The sequence below is a fragment of the Montipora capricornis genome, chromosome 12 (assembly GCF_036669925.1).
Source record: "Montipora capricornis isolate CH-2021 chromosome 12, ASM3666992v2, whole genome shotgun sequence".
Classification (NCBI taxonomy): Eukaryota; Metazoa; Cnidaria; class Anthozoa; order Scleractinia; family Acroporidae; genus Montipora; species Montipora capricornis.
Genome location: NC_090894.1, coordinates 22682574 through 22707484, shown reverse-complemented (window position 1 = coordinate 22707484; position 24911 = coordinate 22682574). Strand labels below are relative to the sequence as shown.

Here is a 24911-nt window from a genome sequence, read left to right as displayed (position 1 = left end):
AGTGCTATATCATCGAAAATTAGTAATCGTAAGGTTACAGTTACAGCGCTGATTTCTACGCAGGAGAAGTGTTAATTTCTGACGGTCGAGTGGGAACGAGCTCACAAGTTGAGCACGATATGATAGCGGCCTTTTTGATTTATGGGATAGATTAGAACTATTGAAACTATTCAGGGTTTGCCGAAAGATTCTTGTTATTCTGTGTCTCCAAGTCTTAGTGCTAAGTACCTTTTGCTTATGTTTAGTTTACTGTATTTGGAAGAGTAGTAAGACTTTGTACTGTTGCTATATTTTGCCCTATATTGTTAAGTAAGAGTACCCTTTGCTAGGGGCCACATATCTTTGGCCACTACTAAAGGGTAGATTTTCGTAGTATGGCCAGGCAGGATTGCATAGATTTAGTGCCGATGGTAAGGTAGCCTGCAAGCAGGTTCTCCAAGGGACTGGATAGAGACCCTGCTCGCATGCTGATGGTAAGGTTTCACAGTATAGGGAAGAAATCTGTTTACAAACATTACTTTTTTTATTCAAATGTGCCAACCACAGGAACAAAAGATCATTTGTTTCGACAGCCAATGAGGCTCTGGTTGGGACCTTAATGGCAATGGGTGACGTCAACGATATCTTCCTTGTTACGAAACGCCTGGTTTGTTAAGGAGATAATAATTTTACGTTACAGCAGACTGACTGACGTACCCCGAATAAACCTCTTCACATCGAAGTCTTATGTGAGTGTAGTCAGAATTTACACTTTTCCTGGACAGGTCTTACGATTCCTAATTCCGATGATATACCACTGAACTATAAAAGATTCCTGCTAATTAGAGAGCTTGTTGGCATTTAATTTAACCTTCTCAAAGATTTCTCCATTACCTTGATTCAGCTGCCTTTTAAGAGGTAGAATAGTGTATAACAGTGATGAGAGCACTGGCCTCCCACCGATGTGGCCAGGCCCGGTTCGATTTCCTGACTCGGTGTAATAAGGGGGTTGAGTTCGTTGGTTCTCTACTCTGCTCCGAGAAGTTTTTCTCCAAGTACTCCGATTTTCCTCTCTTTTCAGAAAGAAGCCTACGTTTTGATTTTCGTTGATTTGATTTCTGCGGCAGTGTCCCTATTTGGTTACCCAGCGCTAAACACCGTGACAGTTGACACTTACATAAAGTCCATCATCAATCAAATAAAATAAGTAGAGCGGTTTTCAAATGAATGTGGTAAAACCAAAACCAAAGTTATTACTTTGGCCAATCAAAAAAGGACGGGGACAATCCGGTAAACCAATCAAAACTCGAAGTAATTACACGTAGCCGACACAAAGCGAAGGAAAATGTGCACGCGCAAGCCACGATTGGTTTTGGTTTCACTACTGATTGGTTGAAAAAGTAGCGCGAGAACTTTGAACCAATCACTGAGTTAAGTAATGCAAGACCAAAGTAATTCGCTAATTACTTTCGAAAACCGCACTAAATAAATAAATAAATAGTTTATTCAAACTTATTTCAGTCTTGGCAACTGAATTACAGGTTGAGTGCGCTATACACCAATACAATACACCAACAATAAAATTTATCCAGGCTTAAACTTGATTGTTACAATTTGCTGAATCTATCAGTCCTTGTGGGAAGAAGACGATGCTGACTACCAAATCTAAGCGAGTAATGGGCAGGTATATCTATTAATTTGCTCAACACAAGAAGCAATGACACTGCTATCACTCTTCTTACGTGGCGGATCATGATTTGTTCAGTAAATAATTTTTCTTACCATTCCTTTATCGCCGATGTAACAGTCCTTCCCTCAACTCCACGCGCGGTCGTACATCCCAAAGATAAATTCTCCCCCACACCAGGGCGCGAACGCTTCGGAGAATGTTTAAGAGTGTGAGATCTTAAGTATTTATTGACTAATTCCTGTGCATATCTGTTAGCGTCATCACTAAGTTGTTTGTTCAGTTTCAGGGAACGAGCATTGTGAATGCGTCTCATCGCATTGTGCTGTTTCAGGGCATCCTGCTGGTAATCTGAAATTTGAATGACATCTGTCATTCTCATTATTTTGAAATAAATTTAGGTAGGATTTTTCGTTACGATATTTCGTAATGAGTGAGGCAGAGACAACCGCCAACCCGCGCTCGACATATAGAGAAGCTCGATTGGCGCTAATTTGAATCGCACGAAAGTTTTTATAAGCGACCATTTAAATGCATAATAATAACAATAACAATAACAATAACAATAACAATAACAATAACAATAACAATAACAATAACAATAACAATAACAATAACAATAACAATAACAATAACAATAACAATAACTATAACAATAACAATAGCAATAGCAATAGCAATAGCAATAGCAATAACAATAACAATTACAATAACATTAACAATAATAATACCATAAGCGGGAAAAATACAGAGAACTACGAAAAGGAATAAAACCTCAAGATCGTCCTAGTCAATTTGGTTGTTTGACTTCCTTGGTAAGTATCACCAAGTCTTAACGTTACAAGTTCAAGATTATATCACTGCGAGCAACGACGAAAAAGCAAGTTATCTGTTGTTAAAAAGCCAGCCATGGACCATGCCCCAGAACTGTGAAAAAGTCCAAGCGTTTTGTCGGTACCTGCTATGAATTAGAACAATAGAGAAATAAACTGATGTGTGAAGACCATTAAAAGATAATTAAAAAATGCTTCGCCTAGGAAATGAATATCCCGCAAAGTTATGAAACACTAAAAAAAAATATAATAATAATAATAATAATAATACCCAGGGGATATGCTTGACCTGGTCCGATTCGTCAACTGTCCCACTGAGTCATATGAACAAGTTGCGCTTAAAAAACTCATCCTGCATGCAAAGGTCATGGAAAAGTCTGCCGGGCAGGTTTCTATTTCGACAACAAATTTTCTTCTTACCTGCCATGGCAAGATAGAAAACCGCCATAAAGATAGCTACTTTAAAAAGTCCCATTTTCTCGTCCGTGGAGTTCGGTCAGAAAAGTTACTGAAAGGCAAAAATGGGATACATTAGAGTAAAGATTTACAGTAAATAATCCAGTGTACAAATTCATGTTAATGGGGAAAGTTTTGCGAAGGAGAATACGAAAGTCAATCAGTTACACTGCACTCTTTGCCCTGGTTTTTATTTGTTTTCTCCTTAACTTGGTATCGCTGAAGTCAACTTGATACTAAATAACTTAGAATTAATTAAGATGATCACTTTTAAGTCGTTTCAGTCCAGCGTCAAGTTGAACCCTAAACTTGGATTTCGAAAAGTTAAGTAGTTAGATACTATAACTGAGCTTGCCCCCAATTAACGCACTGAGTTGATGATTCTTGAAAATAAAGGAAAATAAAAGGCAAGTTTTGAGTACACTCCTTGATCCACGAGCTCTGTGATTATCCATACGCGACCAACAATAACAACAACTGACAACAACTTGTCAAACAAAGTAATAGGAAAGAATGAAGAACTTCAAGTTTAATTGCTAAAATAAACTAACGGATGTAATATTTCCTCGGCTATGCACGCCACCAGCTTATTATAGTAGAAAATTTAGCTAATCCGTTCAGCATTATGTACTGACAGTTTTTCTCGACAAGATAAACAAATTAAAACAGTGTTATGTGATTTAATACTTTAAAAAAAAAACGAAATGCAGAACAAAAATCGAATTACCTTTATGTATACTAACAATGGGGAAACCTTCGTCCCGAAGAGAACTGTAAGCTTCGCCAAAGCAAACGAAAGCGATATTGTTCAGTGATTTTATTAGCTGGACTATCCCACCTGTGAAATTTTTTTAACAATGTAAAATGAAATGTTTCTTTTTACGGTTCTTGAGTCACGTTTCTTTTAATTAAACATTGCTTGTAATTTACCAACGAATACAATAGAGTTCAACTTGTAACAATAAATCAAAGCCGCGGCTTTTTTTGAATACTGTAAAAAAAAGTAGATTATGTTTGAGAGGGAGAAATCTTTAACGGCACTCATTCATAGTGATTCTTTCCTTTGCTCAGTCAAGATAATAGAGGCTTCATTTAGGCATTCAACATAGCTGAAAGACAATTTTTGACGGTTTAGTTTATAACTGAACTTTCAACAACTATTCACCACAATGTCGCGGTGGCTGCAGGGCCATAGTCAGAAAAAAATTATGAGTGAGGCAATTATATATGTCAATGGTTAAATTCTCTACGTAGGGATTCTAGGTGTTTATGACGAGTAGATTTTAAAGACAACACTGGAATCACCCTTTATTTTAAAGAACCACGAAAAAATGACTGAGGCAAGTGCCTCGGTTCGCCTCATTCTGGCTACGGCTCTGGGCTGTTGATGAATATTTATCGCGCCTCGAGCGCTATAAATCGCGAGCGAGTTGCTCGCAGGTGAATAGCAAAGGATATTATTTTTAAATCAAGTTAAGGTGCATTTTAATTCACTCCATTCGCAGGCCTAAAGCCGTTTATATTCACCTAATTTCGGGTTTTGTTAATGAAAATTTGTTGTTGGTTGCAACAGTACTCTTGGTTGGTTGTTAATTAAAAGAAATACGTTTTTGCGGGTGGTAACTGAATTTGTAATTGTTTGTAAATTTAAAAAGATACAGCGACGTTTTGAGCGGTTGTAATTTCAATGAATCCAAATGAACCAAGGAGGCTATAGTTGACTTGCCACTGAATAGAATTGATTAAGACATACACATAGCCCTAATTAAACACCCATTCCATAGCACTACACAGCCCTTGATAGACAGTCCCACAGTCCAAAACTAACGAACTAAAAAATACAAATACACGTTTCTTTCCTTAATTTAGTCCTTTCACGGGAGCACGTGAGCTCAGCAAATTGACCCTGCGCCGAACTGTGTAGCTTCATAGCTCATTTGGTGGTGCTTTACCCCGGCATCCCAGATGTCATGGGTCGAATCCCGTTTCTTTAGGTCAGTTAATGAGAGAACTGCTTAAAGGATCACTTCAATCTTTCATGTATAACCAGCACTTCAAAATACACATTTCTTTCCATACTACAAAACACTACACTTCACCGTGGCAACGTGAAAAAATAGACGACTGTAACTGCCTACCAAGAATTCTTGGTTTTCGCATGAAGTCATTGCCGCCATGAGTCCCCAAACAATGAAACGGCGGCCATATTGGAGTCCCGATCCAATCCTACGGGAATTGAACTGTATTGTTATGCAGACCCTTTCTTTTGTTTTCGTTGAAAAGCACCTGTTGATCATGTGAGTGAACCCCAAGAATTGGTTGCGAGGTATGGAGTCTCGAAACTTTATGGTGTACAGCTAGGAAAGGTCGTTTTTTACCACGGTGAACTGGTCTTCTCCATCAGGAAATTTTTGCCCAAATTAAAGCCGACTGCGCTACAGCGTCTACCCAAAGGAAACTGACATTTCCGATAAATCCGATATTTCGGCAAAACGTCTCGCCGGCTTTGGGCTAGCCTAGAGAGTTTCACAAACATTTTCGAAGTGAAAGCACTGTTTCAATCGATTCTGGAGTGCATTCTTGAAAACATAAACATTCCTTATTTCTGTCCTTGTATGTTCAAAAGGATGCGTGACCATTTCAATGACGAGACTGTAGTATCACTTCGCTATTTCTTTTCTTGCGGAAACAAGTTTAAAGCTCATGCAGCCTTTCAGAATAAAGGGATCGCAGTTTTAGAAAGTTCGTATAGATGGACTGGTTGTGAAACTATGGAAACTACAAAAGGGAAAAAACCGGGAAGTGACATCGCGCTTCATGTTAACTTAAGCATGAACATAGTTTTGAATAAATTGATTCGCCCTATGTAAAAGAATCCAAGGTGATCCTCGGATTCTATATCCCAGCATCGCGAATGCCAAGTCGTGGAAACCGAATTCCAAACACACTGGTTCTGCCGAAATGGATCCTGGATTCAATTAGATTTGTATGGCGCATATTCCATAAAATGTTCATATGCGCTGTTTACATTACGTAGTTAAAAAATTACATAAAATAATTAACAAAAAATAGATGATTATTATTGACTATTTATAAGCCTGAGTAAACAGCTAGGTTTTTAAATGTTTCTTAAATATGTGCATCGAAATCTACAGATTCTAGATTGCGCACAATCGATTCCGGATTGCATGCGCTGAATTCCGGATTCCAAAGCCTCACGTTTACCGAATTCCTTCACATCGGGCGAAATTAATCGAAACTTTTGATTGGCTGTGCGGTCTATGCATAATTAGAGGCCGACAAAGCGAACAAAACCATAAGACAAAGGAACTTGTTGTGTTTTTTAACTACGTATTCACTATGGAGTGATGCATAAAGGCGCGAAACAGGCTTTTAGAATGACAATGAAAACAAAAAAAAAACTAATTTATTCTAACGTAACCTTGCCCTTTCACACAAGCACAATTCAACGTGAGGATATTTCAAATTTTTCAACGAACATCTGCCGTACTTGCTTTTGCTGTGAAAGAGATGCCATTTCCTATGAAACTTGATTTCAAATCTTTAAAAGTCATGTGCCAAGCTTCTTCCTGAACTTTGTCAAGAATTCCAGACGATTTCTGAAGTCAACTCTTGGAGTGGCATGTTTCAAGCTTAATCTAAATGGATTCAATGAAAAATGACGGAGAAAGTTGCATTGAGTACACCAGTGGTTGTTTGTCAGTCGACTTGAGCTGGTTCAGCAAAGCGCTACAATAAGCGAGACGAGACTAAGGCAATGTCTAAAAGCGAAAACACTTCGGAATCCTCATGGTTTTCAATGGTTTGTCAGTATGGACTTCTAATTGATAAAATGGTGAGTGAAGCCTTATTTATGCTTGTTAGAATGCATGAAAAAGTACACGGAGTTAATTCTTAATAGGTTCTTAGTGCCGTACAATATTCAATGATTTACGCAGCAGAAACTTCACATCTTCGTCTTCAAAATACAGATCATCATCATCAGATATTTTTACCATCCAGTTCACGGAGTAACTAAGTACCAATGTTTGCCTTCAAAGGAAGTTAAAAAAGCCAACACATACTGTACACACGGATATCACGGAAGACTTGAATTTCTATCCATGGAGTTTCAACATATTTATTGCGTAAAATGCCTCCCTTCCATCACAAGGGGTTTTTGGTTCCAAACATCAATGTTTTTGTCGGCTCCTGATTTTAATTTCTTATTCAAAATAAAACCGATAAGATCATCGACCTATGCCGACCTATGCCAGTAACATCTTCCAAGGTGGGCGTATGGAAAAGTAGGGAATGGAACGGAATGGCATGGAATGGAATGGAATCCAGAAAAAAACAGAAACTCAAAATCTCTTCAGTTACAATGGTCCATTAAGAAAACAGTGAGAAAAAACACTGTAGTTTTCCATATAACCGTGAAATGTGATTAGAAGTGGACAATTACTGATCAAATATAGCCCCAGGAAAACCATGTGTACTCCTTGGGGTAAAAAGGTGTAATGTTCTGTAACTGTAATCTTTCATTTTTGAATATGCACCTTGTTTGGTTCAGTAAACTGAACAAAAATATAGGTCCCTTTAATCTGGTGGTATTTATAAATAAAAATTTCTAAAAAAATCCTTAATGGCTGAGTGGAGACCATGATATCCACTCCATCAAGGGCATAGAAAACACAAGAAAACAGCTCAATATTATACTGATTCCTTAGGGTAAGCGAAGCACAGTCTTCCCCAGCGTCCAAACACGTGATAAAAACATTGATGGTGTAATTGCCCCTTAAGTATACTGAACTTTAGCTACTCCAGAGTGATCTGTTATTCGATGACCCCAGAATTGGACCAAAACTTCTCCAGTTCACTTTACTGTCTGCCCACTCGCATGTGTTCAAAGAAGGAGGAAGGAATCACAGCATTTTGCATAGAAACAAACAAAGACAGTTTTATCTTTATTTCGCATTTATGCACCAAGTCCATTCCCATGTTATTAAAAATAAAGCTAAACTAGACTTGCCTGTAACTCTATGCCAAATTTGTAGTTCTTTTCACTAAAAATATATTTAGAGAATATTTTGACCAGTCTGAGGAGCGCAAAAGCCTAGTCAAAATGAACAAAATCAAATTAACTGTTGGATCAATGCAACAAGGAGAGCAATAGATAAGTCAACAGATAAGTCATGGCTCAGTGACAGTTGGCCCCTTATAATATGACATAAACTGAGGAAAAACTGCCAAAGCTAGGAGAGCATTTGGTGAGTAATGTTCCAGTGGCTTGTTCTTGGAGCTATCAAATAGACATCTGATGCACAGAGTTTGCAGTTGAAGTTGCACATTAAAGTCAGTGGGAAAGCAACACCTCTCTTCATGCCACCTGTTTCCTAAAACAAATATTGAATAAGGAAGGATGGCCAAAAGATGCCACTAATGGGACCCCAAGCTGGGTGGAGAGTTTCGTGCACTCCACTTGGTGCTTGTTCCACACTCGCGTTTCCCGAGACCCACATAGCCGTGATGATCAACCAATCCCAGGTCATGCCCAATACAATCTAATGGGTCATTGCACACAGGTACAGTTGTCAACTTTGTTGAACACAGGCTGAATACAGTTCAGCAGCTTACTGTATCGTGACTGATAAGATGTTACAGGAACCATAACCGGGTCGCTGTCTGAGAGTTCATGGCTGGTGTCAGAGGACCGTCTGTGTTCAAGCTGGGGTCACTTAGATCTAGTTTCATTTGCAATGCTACTAAACAATATTAAAATGCCTGCTAACATACAATGGTCTTGACATTCCCAAGCCAAGGAGGTGTTGCTTTGCAGTGGAGTGTAAAAAAGGAATGTCATTTTCCCTGATTAAAAAGCACTGGGCTAATGTTGACAATATGGGAACCAAACCCAGCACATTGATGACAGGCAAGAGTTTCACAAATTCTGCTGTTCCTGCAAATTTTATTGAAAGATGGGGTTGGTTTTAAAAACAACAAAATTTGAGCATTTTACCAGTTTGCTGTGATATTACAAGCGACTGCTACTAGTGACACAGTGTCAATGTGCATGGACTCTGCTAATGATCACAGCCTGGTGATAACTGCATCTGTCGTTGAAACCACCCAGCAAAAATGGACAATACAGTACATAATCTGATCATCACAGACTGGAACGTACCACCCACTCATAAAGGCATCAAAAATCACAGCAACGTTTATCTGCAAAACATGCAAAGTGTGTGTACATCAATATCTGAACCAATTATGGAAAGAAATACTCTTTGAGCCAGTCAACAGCTCTCCCCACTGTAGTGTATAATAAATGTATACCTTATTGCTTTGTAGTTAAAACCACTTTCATTCTTAGAACAGATAACAGTTTTGCAAGCATATTACTCAAGTCTTCTGTAATATCGGAACTTGCTGCTGCTATAGTCACATAGAACGTTTAATAATATGTAATTCTTCAAAATAGGGTACCTTGGTCATAATTAAAGCTGTCCTTGAATGCTCACAGTAAAAATTGCCAACATTATGTGGTCATCTCAGAATTGGCCACATTCATATTCTCACTGTTGCACTGAAAAACGAGCACGAAGGAGAGGCTGAAGTGATAGAACTTTTCAGATGTACATGTAAATTATTTCCTCTGCATGAGACTTCATTGCATGTTCGCTCCAGTCCAACCATAAGAATATAAATAAGCTTTATTGAATGAGAGCAAAAACATCTTGGCTGTTCTTAAATGCGTTTTGGCATTGCACTAAGTGTTAAGAACACAGTCATGTTAATAGCAAGAACATTACACTACCTTTGTACATATCTGTAGAGAATTCTAATTAAAAAGCACCGGGCTAATGTTGACCATATGGGAATCAAACCCAGCACATTTGTGGAAGGCAAGAGTTTCACAAACTCAATTAATTGCCATTCCTGCAAATTTATTGAAAGATGGGTTTGCATGGTTTTAAAAACAACAAAATTTGAGCATTTTACCAGTTTGCTGTGATATTACAAGCGACTGCTACTAGTGACACAGTGTCAATGTGCATGGACTCTGCTAATGATCACAGCCTGGTGATAACTGCATCTGTTGTTGAAACCTGACCCAGCAAAAATGGACAATACATGAGTACATAATCTGATCATCACAGATTGGAATGTACCACCCACTCATGAAGGCATCACAAATCACAGCAAAGTTTGTCTTCAAAATATGCAAAGTGTGATGAACCAATTCCCTTATCATCTAACTGGTCATTGCACAGGTGCATGGCATGTACAGTCACCTTTGTTGAATACAGGATAACCAGTCAGTTGAGCAGCACTCTGTATTGTAGCTGTTAGGATGTTACAGGGACGATAGTCGGGTCGCTGTCTGCCCGTACGAAAATATCAGACTTTACGGTAGACTAATTACCGGTTTTGATTGGCACTTTACTCTGAGCAATTTGAAGGTTCAAATTTTGCAACTTACTTACAGTTAAGTGCAGTGGTATGCCTCAAACTGTAATTACTTTGTACACCTTCTTTGTTGTCGTTTTGGAATTATTGATTGAACTAAACTATTTTGGAAGGCCCTTCAAAATGCATTTGAAATGATTAATATCTTAGAAGGAAGTTTACGTCAGGTTCCAGTATTGGCAAACGGAGAAGTTGTATTAAATGGACTTTCACCACATATTTTCGCAGAAAACCAGTTGTGCTTAATGCTAAGAAATCGTGGTGTTGAATTGAAATTTATTTATTTACTGATTAAGTATGAAAACATAGATGGTGGAATCAACAATAGGACAGAGGTACCCCACGAGGCTAACCACCAATTTTAAACCCTTTACAGTCCTAAATTAAATTCTTGTGAGTTTTGTTTTAGGTCCATAAAGGCATATTTGAGACATCATGAACAGTTTTCAATTGACTTCACAGAAGTTGCGATAATTTAACAACCTGTTTCTTCCACCTTTCCTTTGCAGAAAGAAGACAGTGTGGAAAGAGGGGACAAGCAATTTATTTAGAGGGTGGAGAGGCTGGTAAAAAGAGGAAGAACATGATTGAGCTTATTAACAATTTTTGCGCTGATTGGCAACTCAAACTCCAGATATCCTTTGCTATTCACCTCCGAGCAATTCGCGTGGAATTTGCAGCTAAAAATGTTGTAATCTTTGCAGAAAATAAATCAGTTAAAACTATCTTTTTTGTGCTATATTATCTCACTGTTTTAGTACAATGTATATACTAAAACAACTATTCACCTCAGTTTTGGTGTTAAATATCCGCCACTAGCCACCTCCACTTCACAGAACTTGCCATGATTTAACAACCTGATTGTTTCTTCTGCCTTTCCTTTGCAGAAAGAAGATGCTGTGGAAAGAGTGGGACAAGTCATTTATTTAGAGGGTGGAGAGGCTGGTAAAAAGAGGAGGAACGTCATTGAGCTTATTGGAAAACGGGCAGGCCACAACAGCTTCTATGGCTGTCTGGATGGATAGGGTCGGATAAGCTTAAGAAGCGGCACTTGTCATTGAGAAGTGCTTCGACAATTTTCAGATAAAAGAAAAACGAACGAAAAGAAACTTCATTTATTAAAGTGTCTTGTCATTCTAGCGCTGGAGCACTAATTGGGGACACTGAAACTGATATTGACAATTAGACATTTGATATAACTCGTACGTCAAGAATATTCCACACGTATTTTATAAGTGCTCCATGCCGCTTCAGAAGCTCCCATTCTGGCATTATAAAGCTGGAATGGTGGGTAGAGGAAAGCCTTTGAAAGAAAACAAGGGCGAGAGATGATTTCACACTATCAGGTACGCAAACCGTGGTTCGTGGAGAACCACCCTGAGCCCTGAGCGTTAAAAGATGAGGTCATCTCTCTTACCGTTCTGAAGATATTCCAAGTCCTATTAATGACGGTTAAGTAAGTTTTCCTTCAAAAGTAATGCAGTCAGCTAAGTTTTTCATTAACAGGACTTGACGGCTCAACACTTATAAAAAATACTTCCCATAAAATACCCGTAACGAACTTACGCTCACGTTAATCTAGAATTACCCACAATCCCTTGCACCAACACTTCAATTCTTATAGAAAATGAGCAGACACGGTTCTCAGTACATTTTCCCAAAACAGCTAAACTATCCTAGATTTGCGCTATGCAAAAAACCGCATGAAAAAAGACCTATTAGCGGAGAAATAACAATTTTCGCAAAAGTGTCGAAAATGGCCATTTTTGGCAAAACAGCAAAGGGGGACAAAGGGAAATTTTTCAAAAATGGCCGATTTTATGGTTCAACTTCGGAAGGCTATAAACTAGCAAATACAAGTCGCCTGATGGCCTAATTAGTATGGATTGAAAGCTAAACTATCCTAGATTTGCGCTATGCAAAAAACCGCATGAAAAAAGACCTATTAGCGGAGAAATAACAATTTTCGCAAAAGTGTCGAAAATGGCCATTTTTGGCAAAACAGCAAAGGGGGGACCAAGGGAAATTTTTCAAAAATGGCCGATTTTATGGTTCAACTTCGGAAGGCTATAAACTAGCAAATACAAGTCGCCTGATGGCCTAATTAGTATGGATTGAAAGCTAAACTATCCTAGATTTGCGCTATGCAAAAAACCGCATGAAAAAAGACCTATTAGCGGAGAAATAACAATTTTCGCAAAAGTGTCGAAAATGGCCATTTTTGGCAAAACAGCAAAGGGGGGACCAAGGGAAATTTTTCAAAAATGGCCGATTTTATGGTTCAACTTCGGAAGGCTATAAACTAGCAAATACAAGTCGCCTGATGGCCTAATTAGTATGGATTGAAAGCTAAACTATCCTAGATTTGCGCTATGCAAAAAACCGCATGAAAAAAGACCTATTAGCGGAGAAATAACAATTTTCGCAAAAGTGTCGAAAATGGCCATTTTTGGCAAAACAGCAAAGGGGGGACCAAGGGAAATTTTTCAAAAATGGCCGATTTTATGGTTCAACTTCGGAAGGCTATAAACTAGCAAATACAAGTCGCCTGATGGCCTAATTAGTATGGATTGAAAGCTAAACTATCCTAGATTTGCGCTATGCAAAAAACCGCATGAAAAAAGACCTATTAGCGGAGAAATAACAATTTTCGCAAAAGTGTCGAAAATGGCCATTTTTGGCAAAACAGCAAAGGGGGGACCAAGGGAAATTTTTCAAAAATGGCCGATTTTATGGTTCAACTTCGGAAGGCTATAAACTAGCAAATACAAGTCGCCTGATGGCCTAATTAGTATGGATTGAAAGCTAAACTATCCTAGATTTGCGCTATGCAAAAAACCGCATGAAAAAAGACCTATTAGCGGAGAAATAACAATTTTCGCAAAAGTGTCGAAAATGGCCATTTTTGGCAAAACAGCAAAGGGGGGACCAAGGGAAATTTTTCAAAAATGGCCGATTTTATGGTTCAACTTCGGAAGGCTATAAACTAGCAAATACAAGTCGCCTGATGGCCTAATTAGTATGGATTGAAAGCTAAACTATCCTAGATTTGCGCTATGCAAAAAACCGCATGAAAAAAGACCTATTAGCGGAGAAATAACAATTTTCGCAAAAGTGTCGAAAATGGCCATTTTTGGCAAAACAGCAAAGGGGGGACCAAGGGAAATTTTTCAAAAATGGCCGATTTTATGGTTCAACTTCGGAAGGCTATAAACTAGCAAATACAAGTCGCCTGATGGCCTAATTAGTATGGATTGAAAGCTAAACTATCCTAGATTTGCGCTATGCAAAAAACCGCATGAAAAAAGACCTATTAGCGGAGAAATAACAATTTTCGCAAAAGTGTCGAAAATGGCCATTTTTGGCAAAACAGCAAAGGGGGGACCAAGGGAAATTTTTCAAAAATGGCCGATTTTATGGTTCAACTTCGGAAGGCTATAAACTAGCAAATACAAGTCGCCTGATGGCCTAATTAGTATGGATTGAAAGCTAAACTATCCTAGATTTGCGCTATGCAAAAAACCGCATGAAAAAAGACCTATTAGCGGAGAAATAACAATTTTCGCAAAAGTGTCGAAAATGGCCATTTTTGGCAAAACAGCAAAGGGGGGACCAAGGGAAATTTTTCAAAAATGGCCGATTTTATGGTTCAACTTCGGAAGGCTATAAACTAGCAAATACAAGTCGCCTGATGGCCTAATTAGTATGGATTGAAAGCTAAACTATCCTAGATTTGCGCTATGCAAAAAACCGCATGAAAAAAGACCTATTAGCGGAGAAATAACAATTTTCGCAAAAGTGTCGAAAATGGCCATTTTTGGCAAAACAGCAAAGGGGGGACCAAGGGAAATTTTTCAAAAATGGCCGATTTTATGGTTCAACTTCGGAAGGCTATAAACTAGCAAATACAAGTCGCCTGATGGCCTAATTAGTATGGATTGAAAGCTAAACTATCCTAGATTTGCGCTATGCAAAAAACCGCATGAAAAAAGACCTATTAGCGGAGAAATAACAATTTTCGCAAAAGTGTCGAAAATGGCCATTTTTGGCAAAACAGCAAAGGGGGGACCAAGGGAAATTTTTCAAAAATGGCCGATTTTATGGTTCAACTTCGGAAGGCTATAAACTAGCAAATACAAGTCGCCTGATGGCCTAATTAGTATGGATTGAAAGCTAAACTATCCTAGATTTGCGCTATGCAAAAAACCGCATGAAAAAAGACCTATTAGCGGAGAAATAACAATTTTCGCAAAAGTGTCGAAAATGGCCATTTTTGGCAAAACAGCAAAGGGGGGACCAAGGGAAATTTTTCAAAAATGGCCGATTTTATGGTTCAACTTCGGAAGGCTATAAACTAGCAAATACAAGTCGCCTGATGGCCTAATTAGTATGGATTGAAAGCTAAACTATCCTAGATTTGCGCTATGCAAAAAACCGCATGAAAAAAGACCTATTAGCGGAGAAATAACATTTTTCGCAAAAGTGTCGAAAATGGCCATTTTTGGCAAAACAGCAAAGGGGGGACCAAGGGAAATTTTTCAAAAATGGCCGATTTTATGGTTCAACTTCGGAAGGCTATAAACTAGCAAATACAAGTCGCCTGATGGCCTAATTAGTATGGATTGAAAGCTAAACTATCCTAGATTTGCGCTATGCAAAAAACCGCATGAAAAAAGACCTATTAGCGGAGAAATAACAATTTTCGCAAAAGTGTCGAAAATGGCCATTTTTGGCAAAACAGCAAAGGGGGGACCAAGGGAAATTTTTCAAAAATGGCCGATTTTATGGTTCAACTTCGGAAGGCTATAAACTAGCAAATACAAGTCGCCTGATGGCCTAATTAGTATGGATTGAAAGCTAAACTATCCTAGATTTGCGCTATGCAAAACCCGCATGAAAAAAGACCTATTAGCGGAGAAATAACAATTTTCGCAAAAGTGTCGAAAATGGCCATTTTTGGCAAAACAGCAAAGGGGGGACCAAGGGAAATTTTTCAAAAATGGCCGATTTTATGGTTCAACTTCGGAAGGCTATAAACTAGCAAATACAAGTCGCCTGATGGCCTAATTAGTATGGATTGAAAGCTAAACTATCCTAGATTTGCGCTATGCAAAAAACCGCATGAAAAAAGACCTATTAGCGGAGAAATAACAATTTTCGCAAAAGTGTCGAAAATGGCCATTTTTGGCAAAACAGCAAAGGGGGGACCAAGGGAAATTTTTCAAAAATGGCCGATTTTATGGTTCAACTTCGGAAGGCTATAAACTAGCAAATACAAGTCGCCTGATGGCCTAATTAGTATGGATTGAAAGCTAAACTATCCTAGATTTGCGCTATGCAAAAAACCGCATGAAAAAAGACCTATTAGCGGAGAAATAACAATTTTCGCAAAAGTGTCGAAAATGGCCATTTTTGGCAAAACAGCAAAGGGGGGACCAAGGGAAATTTTTCAAAAATGGCCGATTTTATGGTTCAACTTCGGAAGGCTATAAACTAGCAAATACAAGTCGCCTGATGGCCTAATTAGTATGGATTGAAAGCTAAACTATCCTAGATTTGCGCTATGCAAAAAACCGCATGAAAAAAGACCTATTAGCGGAGAAATAACAATTTTCGCAAAAGTGTCGAAAATGGCCATTTTTGGCAAAACAGCAAAGGGGGGACCAAGGGAAATTTTTCAAAAATGGCCGATTTTATGGTTCAACTTCGGAAGGCTATAAACTAGCAAATACAAGTCGCCTGATGGCCTAATTAGTATGGATTGAAAGCTAAACTATCCTAGATTTGCGCTATGCAAAAAACCGCATGAAAAAAGACCTATTAGCGGAGAAATAACAATTTTCGCAAAAGTGTCGAAAATGGCCATTTTTGGCAAAACAGCAAAGGGGGGACCAAGGGAAATTTTTCAAAAATGGCCGATTTTATGGTTCAACTTCGGAAGGCTATAAACTAGCAAATACAAGTCGCCTGATGGCCTAATTAGTATGGATTGAAAGCTAAACTATCCTAGATTTGCGCTATGCAAAAAACCGCATGAAAAAAGACCTATTAGCGGAGAAATAACATTTTTCGCAAAAGTGTCGAAAATGGCCATTTTTGGCAAAACAGCAAAGGGGGGACCAAGGGAAATTTTTCAAAAATGGCCGATTTTATGGTTCAACTTCGGAAGGCTATAAACTAGCAAATACAAGTCGCCTGATGGCCTAATTAGTATGGATTGAAAGCTAAACTATCCTAGATTTGCGCTATGCAAAAAACCGCATGAAAAAAGACCTATTAGCGGAGAAATAACATTTTTCGCAAAAGTGTCGAAAATGGCCATTTTTGGCAAAACAAAAAGGGGGGACCAAGGGAAATTTTTCAAAAATGGCCGATTTTATGGTTCAACTTCGGAAGGCTATAAACTAGCAAATACAAGTCGCCTGATGGCCTAATTAGTATGGATTGAAAGCTAAACTATCCTAGATTTGCGCTATGCAAAAAACCGCATGAAAAAAGACCTATTAGCGGAGAAATAACATTTTTCGCAAAAGTGTCGAAAATGGCCATTTTTGGCAAAACAGCAAAGGGGGGACCAAGGGAAATTTTTCAAAAATGGCCGATTTTATGGGTCAACTTCGGAAGGCTATAAACTAGCAAATACAAGTCGCCTGATGGCCTAATTAGTATGGATTGAAAGCTAAACTATCCTAGATTTGCGCTATGCAAAAAACCGCATGAAAAAAGACCTATTAGCGGAGAAATAACATTTTTCGCAAAAGTGTCGAAAATGGCCATTTTTGGCAAAACAGCAAAGGGGGGACCAAGGGAAATTTTTCAAAAATGGCCGATTTTATGGTTCAACTTCGGAAGGCTATAAACTAGCAAATACAAGTCGCCTGATGGCCTAATTAGTATGGATTGAAAGCTAAACTATCCTAGATTTGCGCTATGCAAAAACCCGCATGAAAAAAGAACAATAAGAGGAGAAATAACATTTTTCGCAAAAGTGTCGAAAATGGCCATTTTTGGCAAACAGCAAAGGGGGGACCAAGGGAAATTTTTCAAAAATGGCCGATTTTATGGTTCAACTTCGGAAGGCTATAAACTAGCAAATACAAGTCGCCTGATGGCCTAATTAGTATGGATTGAAAGCTAAACTATCCTAGATTTGCGCTATGCAAAAAACCGCATGAAAAAAGACCTATTAGCGGAGAAATAACAATTTTCGCAAAAGTGTCGAAAATGGCCATTTTTGGCAAAACAGCAAAGGGGGGACCAAGGGAAATTTTTCAAAAATGGCCGATTTTATGGTTCAACTTCGGAAGGCTATAAACTAGCAAATACAAGTCGCCTGATGGCCTAATTAGTATGGATTGAAAGCTAAACTATCCTAGATTTGCGCTATGCAAAAAACCGCATGAAAAAAGACCTATTAGCGGAGAAATAACAATTTTCGCAAAAGTGTCGAAAATGGCCATTTTTGGCAAAACAGCAAAGGGGGGACCAAGGGAAATTTTTCAAAAATGGCCGATTTTATGGTTCAACTTCGGAAGGCTATAAACTAGCAAATACAAGTCGCCTGATGGCCTAATTAGTATGGATTGAAAGCTAAACTATCCTAGATTTGCGCTATGCAAAAAACCGCATGAAAAAAGACCTATTAGCGGAGAAATAACATTTTTCGCAAAAGTGTCGAAAATGGCCATTTTTGGCAAAACAGCAAAGGGGGGACCAAGGGAAATTTTTCAAAAATGGCCGATTTTATGGTTCAACTTCGGAAGGCTATAAACTAGCAAATACAAGTCGCCTGATGGCCTAATTAGTATGGATTGAAAGCTAAACTATCCTAGATTTGCGCTATGCAAAAAACCGCATGAAAAAAGACCTATTAGCGGAGAAATAACAATTTTCGCAAAAGTGTCGAAAATGGCCATTTTTGGCAAAACAGCAAAGGGGGGACCAAGGGAAATTTTTCAAAAATGGCCGATTTTATGGTTCAACTTCGGAAGGCTATAAACTAGCAAATACAAGTCGCCTGATGGCCTAATTAGTATGGATTGAAAGCTAAACTATCCTAGATTTGCGCTATGCAAAAAACCGCATGAAAAAAGACCTATTAGCGGAGAAATAACAATTTTCGCAAAAGTGTCGAAAATGGCCATTTTTGGCAAAACAGCAAAGGGGGGACCAAGGGAAATTTTTCAAAAATGGCCGATTTTATGGTTCAACTTCGGAAGGCTATAAACTAGCAAATACAAGTCGCCTGATGGCCTAATTAGTATGGATTGAAAGCTAAACTATCCTAGATTTGCGCTATGCAAAAAACCGCATGAAAAAAGACCTATTAGCGGAGAAATAACAATTTTCGCAAAAGTGTCGAAAATGGCCATTTTTGGCAAAACAGCAAAGGGGGGACCAAGGGAAATTTTTCAAAAATGGCCGATTTTATGGTTCAACTTCGGAAGGCTATAAACTAGCAAATACAAGTCGCCTGATGGCCTAATTAGTATGGATTGAAAGCTAAACTATCCTAGATTTGCGCTATGCAAAAAACCGCATGAAAAAAGACCTATTAGCGGAGAAATAACAATTTTCGCAAAAGTGTCGAAAATGGCCATTTTTGGCAAAACAGCAAAGGGGGGACCAAGGGAAATTTTTCAAAAATGGCCGATTTTATGGTTCAACTTCGGAAGGCTATAAACTAGCAAATACAAGTCGCCTGATGGCCTAATTAGTATGGATTGAAAGCTAAACTATCCTAGATTTGCGCTATGCAAAAAACCGCATGAAAAAAGACCTATTAGCGGAGAAATAACATTTTTCGCAAAAGTGTCGAAAATGGCCATTTTTGGCAAAACAGCAAAGGGGGGACCAAGGGAAATTTTTCAAAAATGGCCGATTTTATGGTTCAACTTCGGAAGGCTATAAACTAGCAAATACAAGTCGCCTGATGGCCTAATTAGTATGGATTGAAAGCTAAACTATCCTAGATTTGCGCTCTGCAAAAAACCGCATGAAAAAAGACCTATTAGCGGAGAAATAACATTTTTCGCAAAAGTGTCGAAAATGGCCATTTTTGGCAAAACAGCAAAGGGGGGACCAAGGGAAAATTTTCAAAAATGGCCGATTTTTTGGTTCAACTTCGGAAGGCTAAAAAACTAGCAAATACAAGTCGCCTGATGGCCTAATTAGTATGGATTGAAAGCTAAACTATCCTAGATTTGCGCTATGCAAAAAACCGCATGAAAAAAGACCTATTAGCGGAGAAATAACATTTTTCGCAAAAGTGTCGAAAATGGCCATTTTTGGCAAAACAGCAAAGGGGGGACCAAGGGAAATTTTTCAAAAATGGCCGATTTTATGGTTCAACTTCGGAAGGCTATAAACTAGCAAATACAAGTCGCCTGATGGCCTAATTAGTATGGATTGAAAGCTAAACTATCCTAGATTTGCGCTATGCAAAAAACCGCATGAAAAAAGACCTATTAGCGGAGAAATAACATTTTTCGCAAAAGTGTCGAAAATGGCCATTTTTGGCAAAACAGCAAAGGGGGGACCAAGGGAAATTTTCAAAAATGGCCGATTTTATGGTTCAACTTCGGAAGGCTATAAACTAGCAAATACAAGTCGCCTGATGGCCTAATTAGTATGGATTGAAAGCTAAACTATCCTAGATTTGCGCTATGCAAAAACCGCATGAAAAAAGACCTATTAGCGGAGAAATAACATTTTTCGCAAAAGTGTCGAAAATGGCCATTTTTGGCAAAACAGCAAAGGGGGGACCAAGGGAAATTTTTCAAAAATGGCCGATTTTATGGTTCAACTTCGGAAGGCTATAAACTAGCAAATACAAGTCGCCTGATGGCCTAATTAGTATGGATTGAAAGCTAAACTATCCTAGATTTGCGCTATGCAAAAAACCGCATGAAAAAAGACCTATTAGCGGAGAAATAACATTTTTCGCAAAAGTGTCGAAAATGGCCATTTTTGGCAAAACAGCAAAGGGGGGACCAAGGGAAATTTTTCAAAAATGGCCGATTTTATGGTTCAACTTCGGAAGGCTATAAACTAGCAAATACAAGTCGCCTGATGGCCTAATTAGTATGGATTGAAAGCTAAACTATCCTAGATTTGCGCTATGCAAAAAACCGCATGAAAAAAGACCTATTAGCGGAGAAATAACAATTTTCGCAAAAGTGTCGAAAATGGCCATTTTTGGCAAAACAGCAAAGGGGGGACCAAGGGAAATTTTTCAAAAATGGCCGATTTTATGGTTCAACTTCGGAAGGCTATAAACTAGCAAATACAAGTCGCCTGATGGCCTAATTAGTATGGATTGAAAGCTAAACTATCCTAGATTTGCGCTATGCAAAAAGCGCATGAAAAAAGACCTATTAGCGGAGAAATAACAATTTTCGCAAAAGTGTCGAAAATGGCCATTTTTGGCAAAACAGCAAAGGGGGGACCAAGGGAAATTTTTCAAAAATGGCCGATTTTATGGTTCAACTTCGGAAGGCTATAAACTAGCAAATACAAGTCGCCTGATGGCCTAATTAGTATGGATTGAAAGCTAAACTATCCTAGATTTGCGCTATGCAAAAAACCGCATGAAAAAAGACCTATTAGCGGAGAAATAACAATTTTCGCAAAAGTGTCGAAAATGGCCATTTTTGGCAAAACAGCAAAGGGGGGACCAAGGGAAATTTTTCAAAAATGGCCGATTTTATGGTTCAACTTCGGAAGGCTATAAACTAGCAAATACAAGTCGCCTGATGGCCTAATTAGTATGGATTGAAAGCTAAACTATCCTAGATTTGCGCTATGCAAAAAACCGCATGAAAAAAGACCTATTAGCGGAGAAATAACAATTTTCGCAAAAGTGTCGAAAATGGCCATTTTTGGCAAAACAGCAAAGGGGGGACCAAGGGAAATTTTTCAAAAATGGCCGATTTTATGGTTCAACTTCGGAAGGCTATAAACTAGCAAATACAAGTCGCCTGATGGCCTAATTAGTATGGATTGAAAGCTAAACTATCCTAGATTTGCGCTATGCAAAAAACCGCATGAAAAAAGACCTATTAGCGGAGAAATAACAATTTTCGCAAAAGTGTCGAAAATGGCCATTTTTGGCAAAACAGCAAAGGGGGGACCAAGGGAAATTTTTCAAAAATGGCCGATTTTATGGTTCAACTTCGGAAGGCTATAAACTAGCAAATACAAGTCGCCTGATGGCCTAATTAGTATGGATTGAAAGCTAAACTATCCTAGATTTGCGCTATGCAAAAAACCGCATGAAAAAAGACCTATTAGCGGAGAAATAACATTTTTCGCAAAAGTGTCGAAAATGGCCATTTTTGGCAAAACAGCAAAGGGGGGACCAAGGGAAATTTTTCAAAAATGGCCGATTTTATGGTTCAACTTCGGAAGGCTATAAACTAGCAAATACAAGTCGCCTGATGGCCTAATTAGTATGGATTGAAAGCTAAACTATCCTAGATTTGCGCTATGCAAAAAACCGCATGAAAAAAGACCTATTAGCGGAGAAATAACAATTTTCGCAAAAGTGTCGAAAATGGCCATTTTTGGCAAAACAGCAAAGGGGGGACCAAGGGAAATTTTTCAAAAATGGCCGATTTTATGGTTCAACTTCGGAAGGCTATAAACTAGCAAATACAAGTCGCCTGATGGCCTAATTAGTATGGATTGAAAGCTAAACTATCCTAGATTTGCGCTATGCAAAAAACCGCATGAAAAAAGACCTATTAGCGGAGAAATAACAATTTTCGCAAAAGTGTCGAAAATGGCCATTTTTGGCAAAACAGCAAAGGGGGGACCAAGGGAAATTTTTCAAAAATGGCCGATTTTATGGTTCAACTTCGGAAGGCTATAAACTAGCAAATACAAGTCGCCTGATGGCCTAATTAGTATGGATTGAAAGCTAAACTATCCTAGATTTGCGCTATGCAAAAAACCGCATGAAAAAAGACCTATTAGCGGAGAAATAACAATTTTCGCAAAAGTGTCGAAAATGGCCATTTTTGGCAAAACAGCAAAGGGGGGACCAAGGGAAATTTTTCAAAAATGGCCGATTTTATGGTTCAACTTCGGAAGGCTATAAACTAGCAAATACAAGTCGCCTGATGGCCTAATTAGTATGGATTGAAAGCTAAACTATCCTAGATTTGCGCTATGCAAAAAACCGCATGAAAAAAGACCTATTAGCGGAGAAATAACAATTTTCGCAAAAGTGTCGAAAATGGCCATTTTTGGCAAAACAGCAAAGGGGGGACCAAGGGAAATTTTTCAAAAATGGCCGATTTTATGGTTCAACTTCGGAAGGCTATAAACTAGCAAATACAAGTCGCCTGATGGCCTAATTAGTATGGATTGAAAGCTAAACTATCCTAGATTTGCGCTATGCAAAAAACCGCATGAAAAAAGACCTATTAGCGGAGAAATAACAATTTTCGCAAAAGTGTCGAAAATGGCCATTTTTGGCAAAACAGCAAAGATGGGGACCAAGGGAAATTTTTCAAAAATGGCCGATTTTATGGTTCAACTTCGGAAGGCTATAAACTAGCAAATACAAGTCGCCTGATGGCCTAATTAGTATGGATTGAAAGCTAAACTATCCTAGATTTGCGCTATGCAAAAAACCGCATGAAAAACGACCTATTAGCGGCGGAAAACAACAAAAATCACATTTTTCCGCAAAAGGGGTCACGAAAATGTCCATTTTTGGCAAAACAGCAACGGGGTGACCAAGGGAAATTTTTCAAAAATGGCCGCTTTTTATTGTTCAACCGTCGGAAGGCTATAAACTAGCAAATACAAGTCGCCTGATGGCCTAATTAGTATGGATTGCAAGCTAAACTATCACTAGATTTGGCCTATGCAAAAAAAAAACCCGGTCATGAAAAACGACCTATTAGCGGAGAAATAACATTTTTCGCAAAAGTGTCGACCAATGGCCATTTTTGGCATACTCCACAGCAAAGGGGGGACCAAGGGAAATTTTTCAAAAATGGTGGATTTTATGGTTCAACTTTCTCGTGTCCAGGCTAGATCACTAGCAAATTACACGGTCGCCTGATGGCCTAATTTGTATGGAATGAAAGCTAAACTATCCTATATTTGCGCTATGCAAAAAACCGCATGAAAAAAGACCTATTAGCGGAGAAATAGACATTTTTTCGCAAAAGTGTCGAAAAATGGCCCTTTCTAGCAAAACAGCAAAGGGGGGACCAAGGGAAAATTTTTTCGAAAAATGGCCGCGACATTTTTATGGTTCTTTCAACTTTCGGATAGGCCTAATAAACTAGCAAATACGAAGTACGCCTGATGGCCTAATTAGTATGGATTTTTGATGAAGCTAAACTATACCTAGATTTTGCGCGTCGATGCCAAAAACCGCAATGAAAAAAGAGAGCCCACTATATAGAACGGAGAAAGAAATAAAAAAAAACATTTGTTCGCAAAAGTGGTCCCCGCGCCCTCGGAAAATGGCATTTTTGGCCCCCACAAAAGACAGGCAAAGGGTGGGACCAAGGGAAATTTGTTCAAAAAATGGCCCGCCCGCGATTTTATGAGTTTTCAACTTCGGCAAGGCTATATACTAGCAAATACAAACCGTCGCTCTGGATGGTCTCCCCTAATTAGTCATTGGGATTGAAAGCTAAACTATCCTATGATTTGCGCTGCATGCAAAGTAAAACCGCATGAAAAAAGACCTATTAGCGTGAGAAATAATATCCTTTTTCGCAAAAAGTGTCGAAAATGGCCATTTTTGGCAAAACAGCACAAGGGGGGGAGCTGGGACCCAATGGGAAATTTTTCAAAAATGGCCGATTTTATGGCGTTCAACTTCGGAAGGGCTATAAACTAGCAAATACAAGTCCGCCTGATGGCCCTAATTAGTATGGATTGCAAAGCATAAACTATCCTAGATTTGCGCTATGCAAAAAAACCGCATGAAACAATAAGACCTGATTAGCGGAGAAATAAACATTTTTTCGCACAAAAGTGTCGGAAAATGGCCATTTTTGGCCAAAACAGCAAAGGGGGTGAGGGACCATGGGAAATTTTTCAAAAATGGGCCTTGGGCCTCGATTTTATGTGTGTCTTTTCTCCAATCCTCTCTTCGCGCGCATAAGGCTATAAACTAGCAAATTTAAAAAGTCGCCCCTGCGATGGCCTAAATTAGTATGGATTGTAAAGCTAAAACTAACTCCTCTAGATTTGCGCTATGCAAAAAACCGCATGAAAAAAGACCTATTAGCGGAGAAATAACATTTTTCGCAAAAGTGTCGAAAATGGCCATTTTTGGCAAAACAGCAAAGGGGGGACCAAGGGAAATTTTTTCAAAAATGGCCGATGTTATGGTTCAAAAGGCTATAAACTAGCAAATACAAGTCGCCTGATGGCCTAATTAGTATGGATTGAAAGATAAACTATCCTAGATTTGCGCTATGCAAAAAACCGCATGAAAAAAGACCTATTAGCGG

The 24911-nt window shown here is 38.6% G+C and overlaps 1 protein-coding gene and 1 long non-coding RNA gene across 3 annotated transcripts in view; one reads left to right on the top strand and one right to left on the bottom strand.

The window, feature by feature from the left end:
• The window catches only part of LOC138027020 (Golgi-associated plant pathogenesis-related protein 1-like), a 6208-nt gene extending 1036 nt beyond the window's left edge, over positions 1-5172 (bottom strand). The window contains exons 1-4 of one of the 2 annotated variants that reach the window (XM_068874508.1): positions 5094-5144; positions 3683-3793; positions 2920-3007; positions 1762-2017 (exon numbers count right to left, since the gene is read on the bottom strand). In XM_068874508.1, the coding sequence (XP_068730609.1) occupies positions 1762-2017; positions 2920-2974 (311 nt within the window). In that variant the 5' untranslated portion in view covers positions 2975-3007; positions 3683-3793; positions 5094-5144. Of the gene's footprint in view, positions 1-1761; positions 2018-2919; positions 3008-3682; positions 3794-5093 lie in introns of both variants that reach the window. The other variant, XM_068874509.1, reaches the window with a different exon arrangement.
• Positions 5173-6340: 1168 nt separating this feature from the next.
• Positions 6341-11819, top strand: LOC138027978 (uncharacterized). Its single transcript, XR_011127554.1, has 3 exons — positions 6341-6811; positions 10935-10991; positions 11313-11819. It is a non-coding gene; the product is annotated as an uncharacterized lncRNA (long non-coding RNA).
• Positions 11820-24911: the final 13092 nt, after the last annotated feature.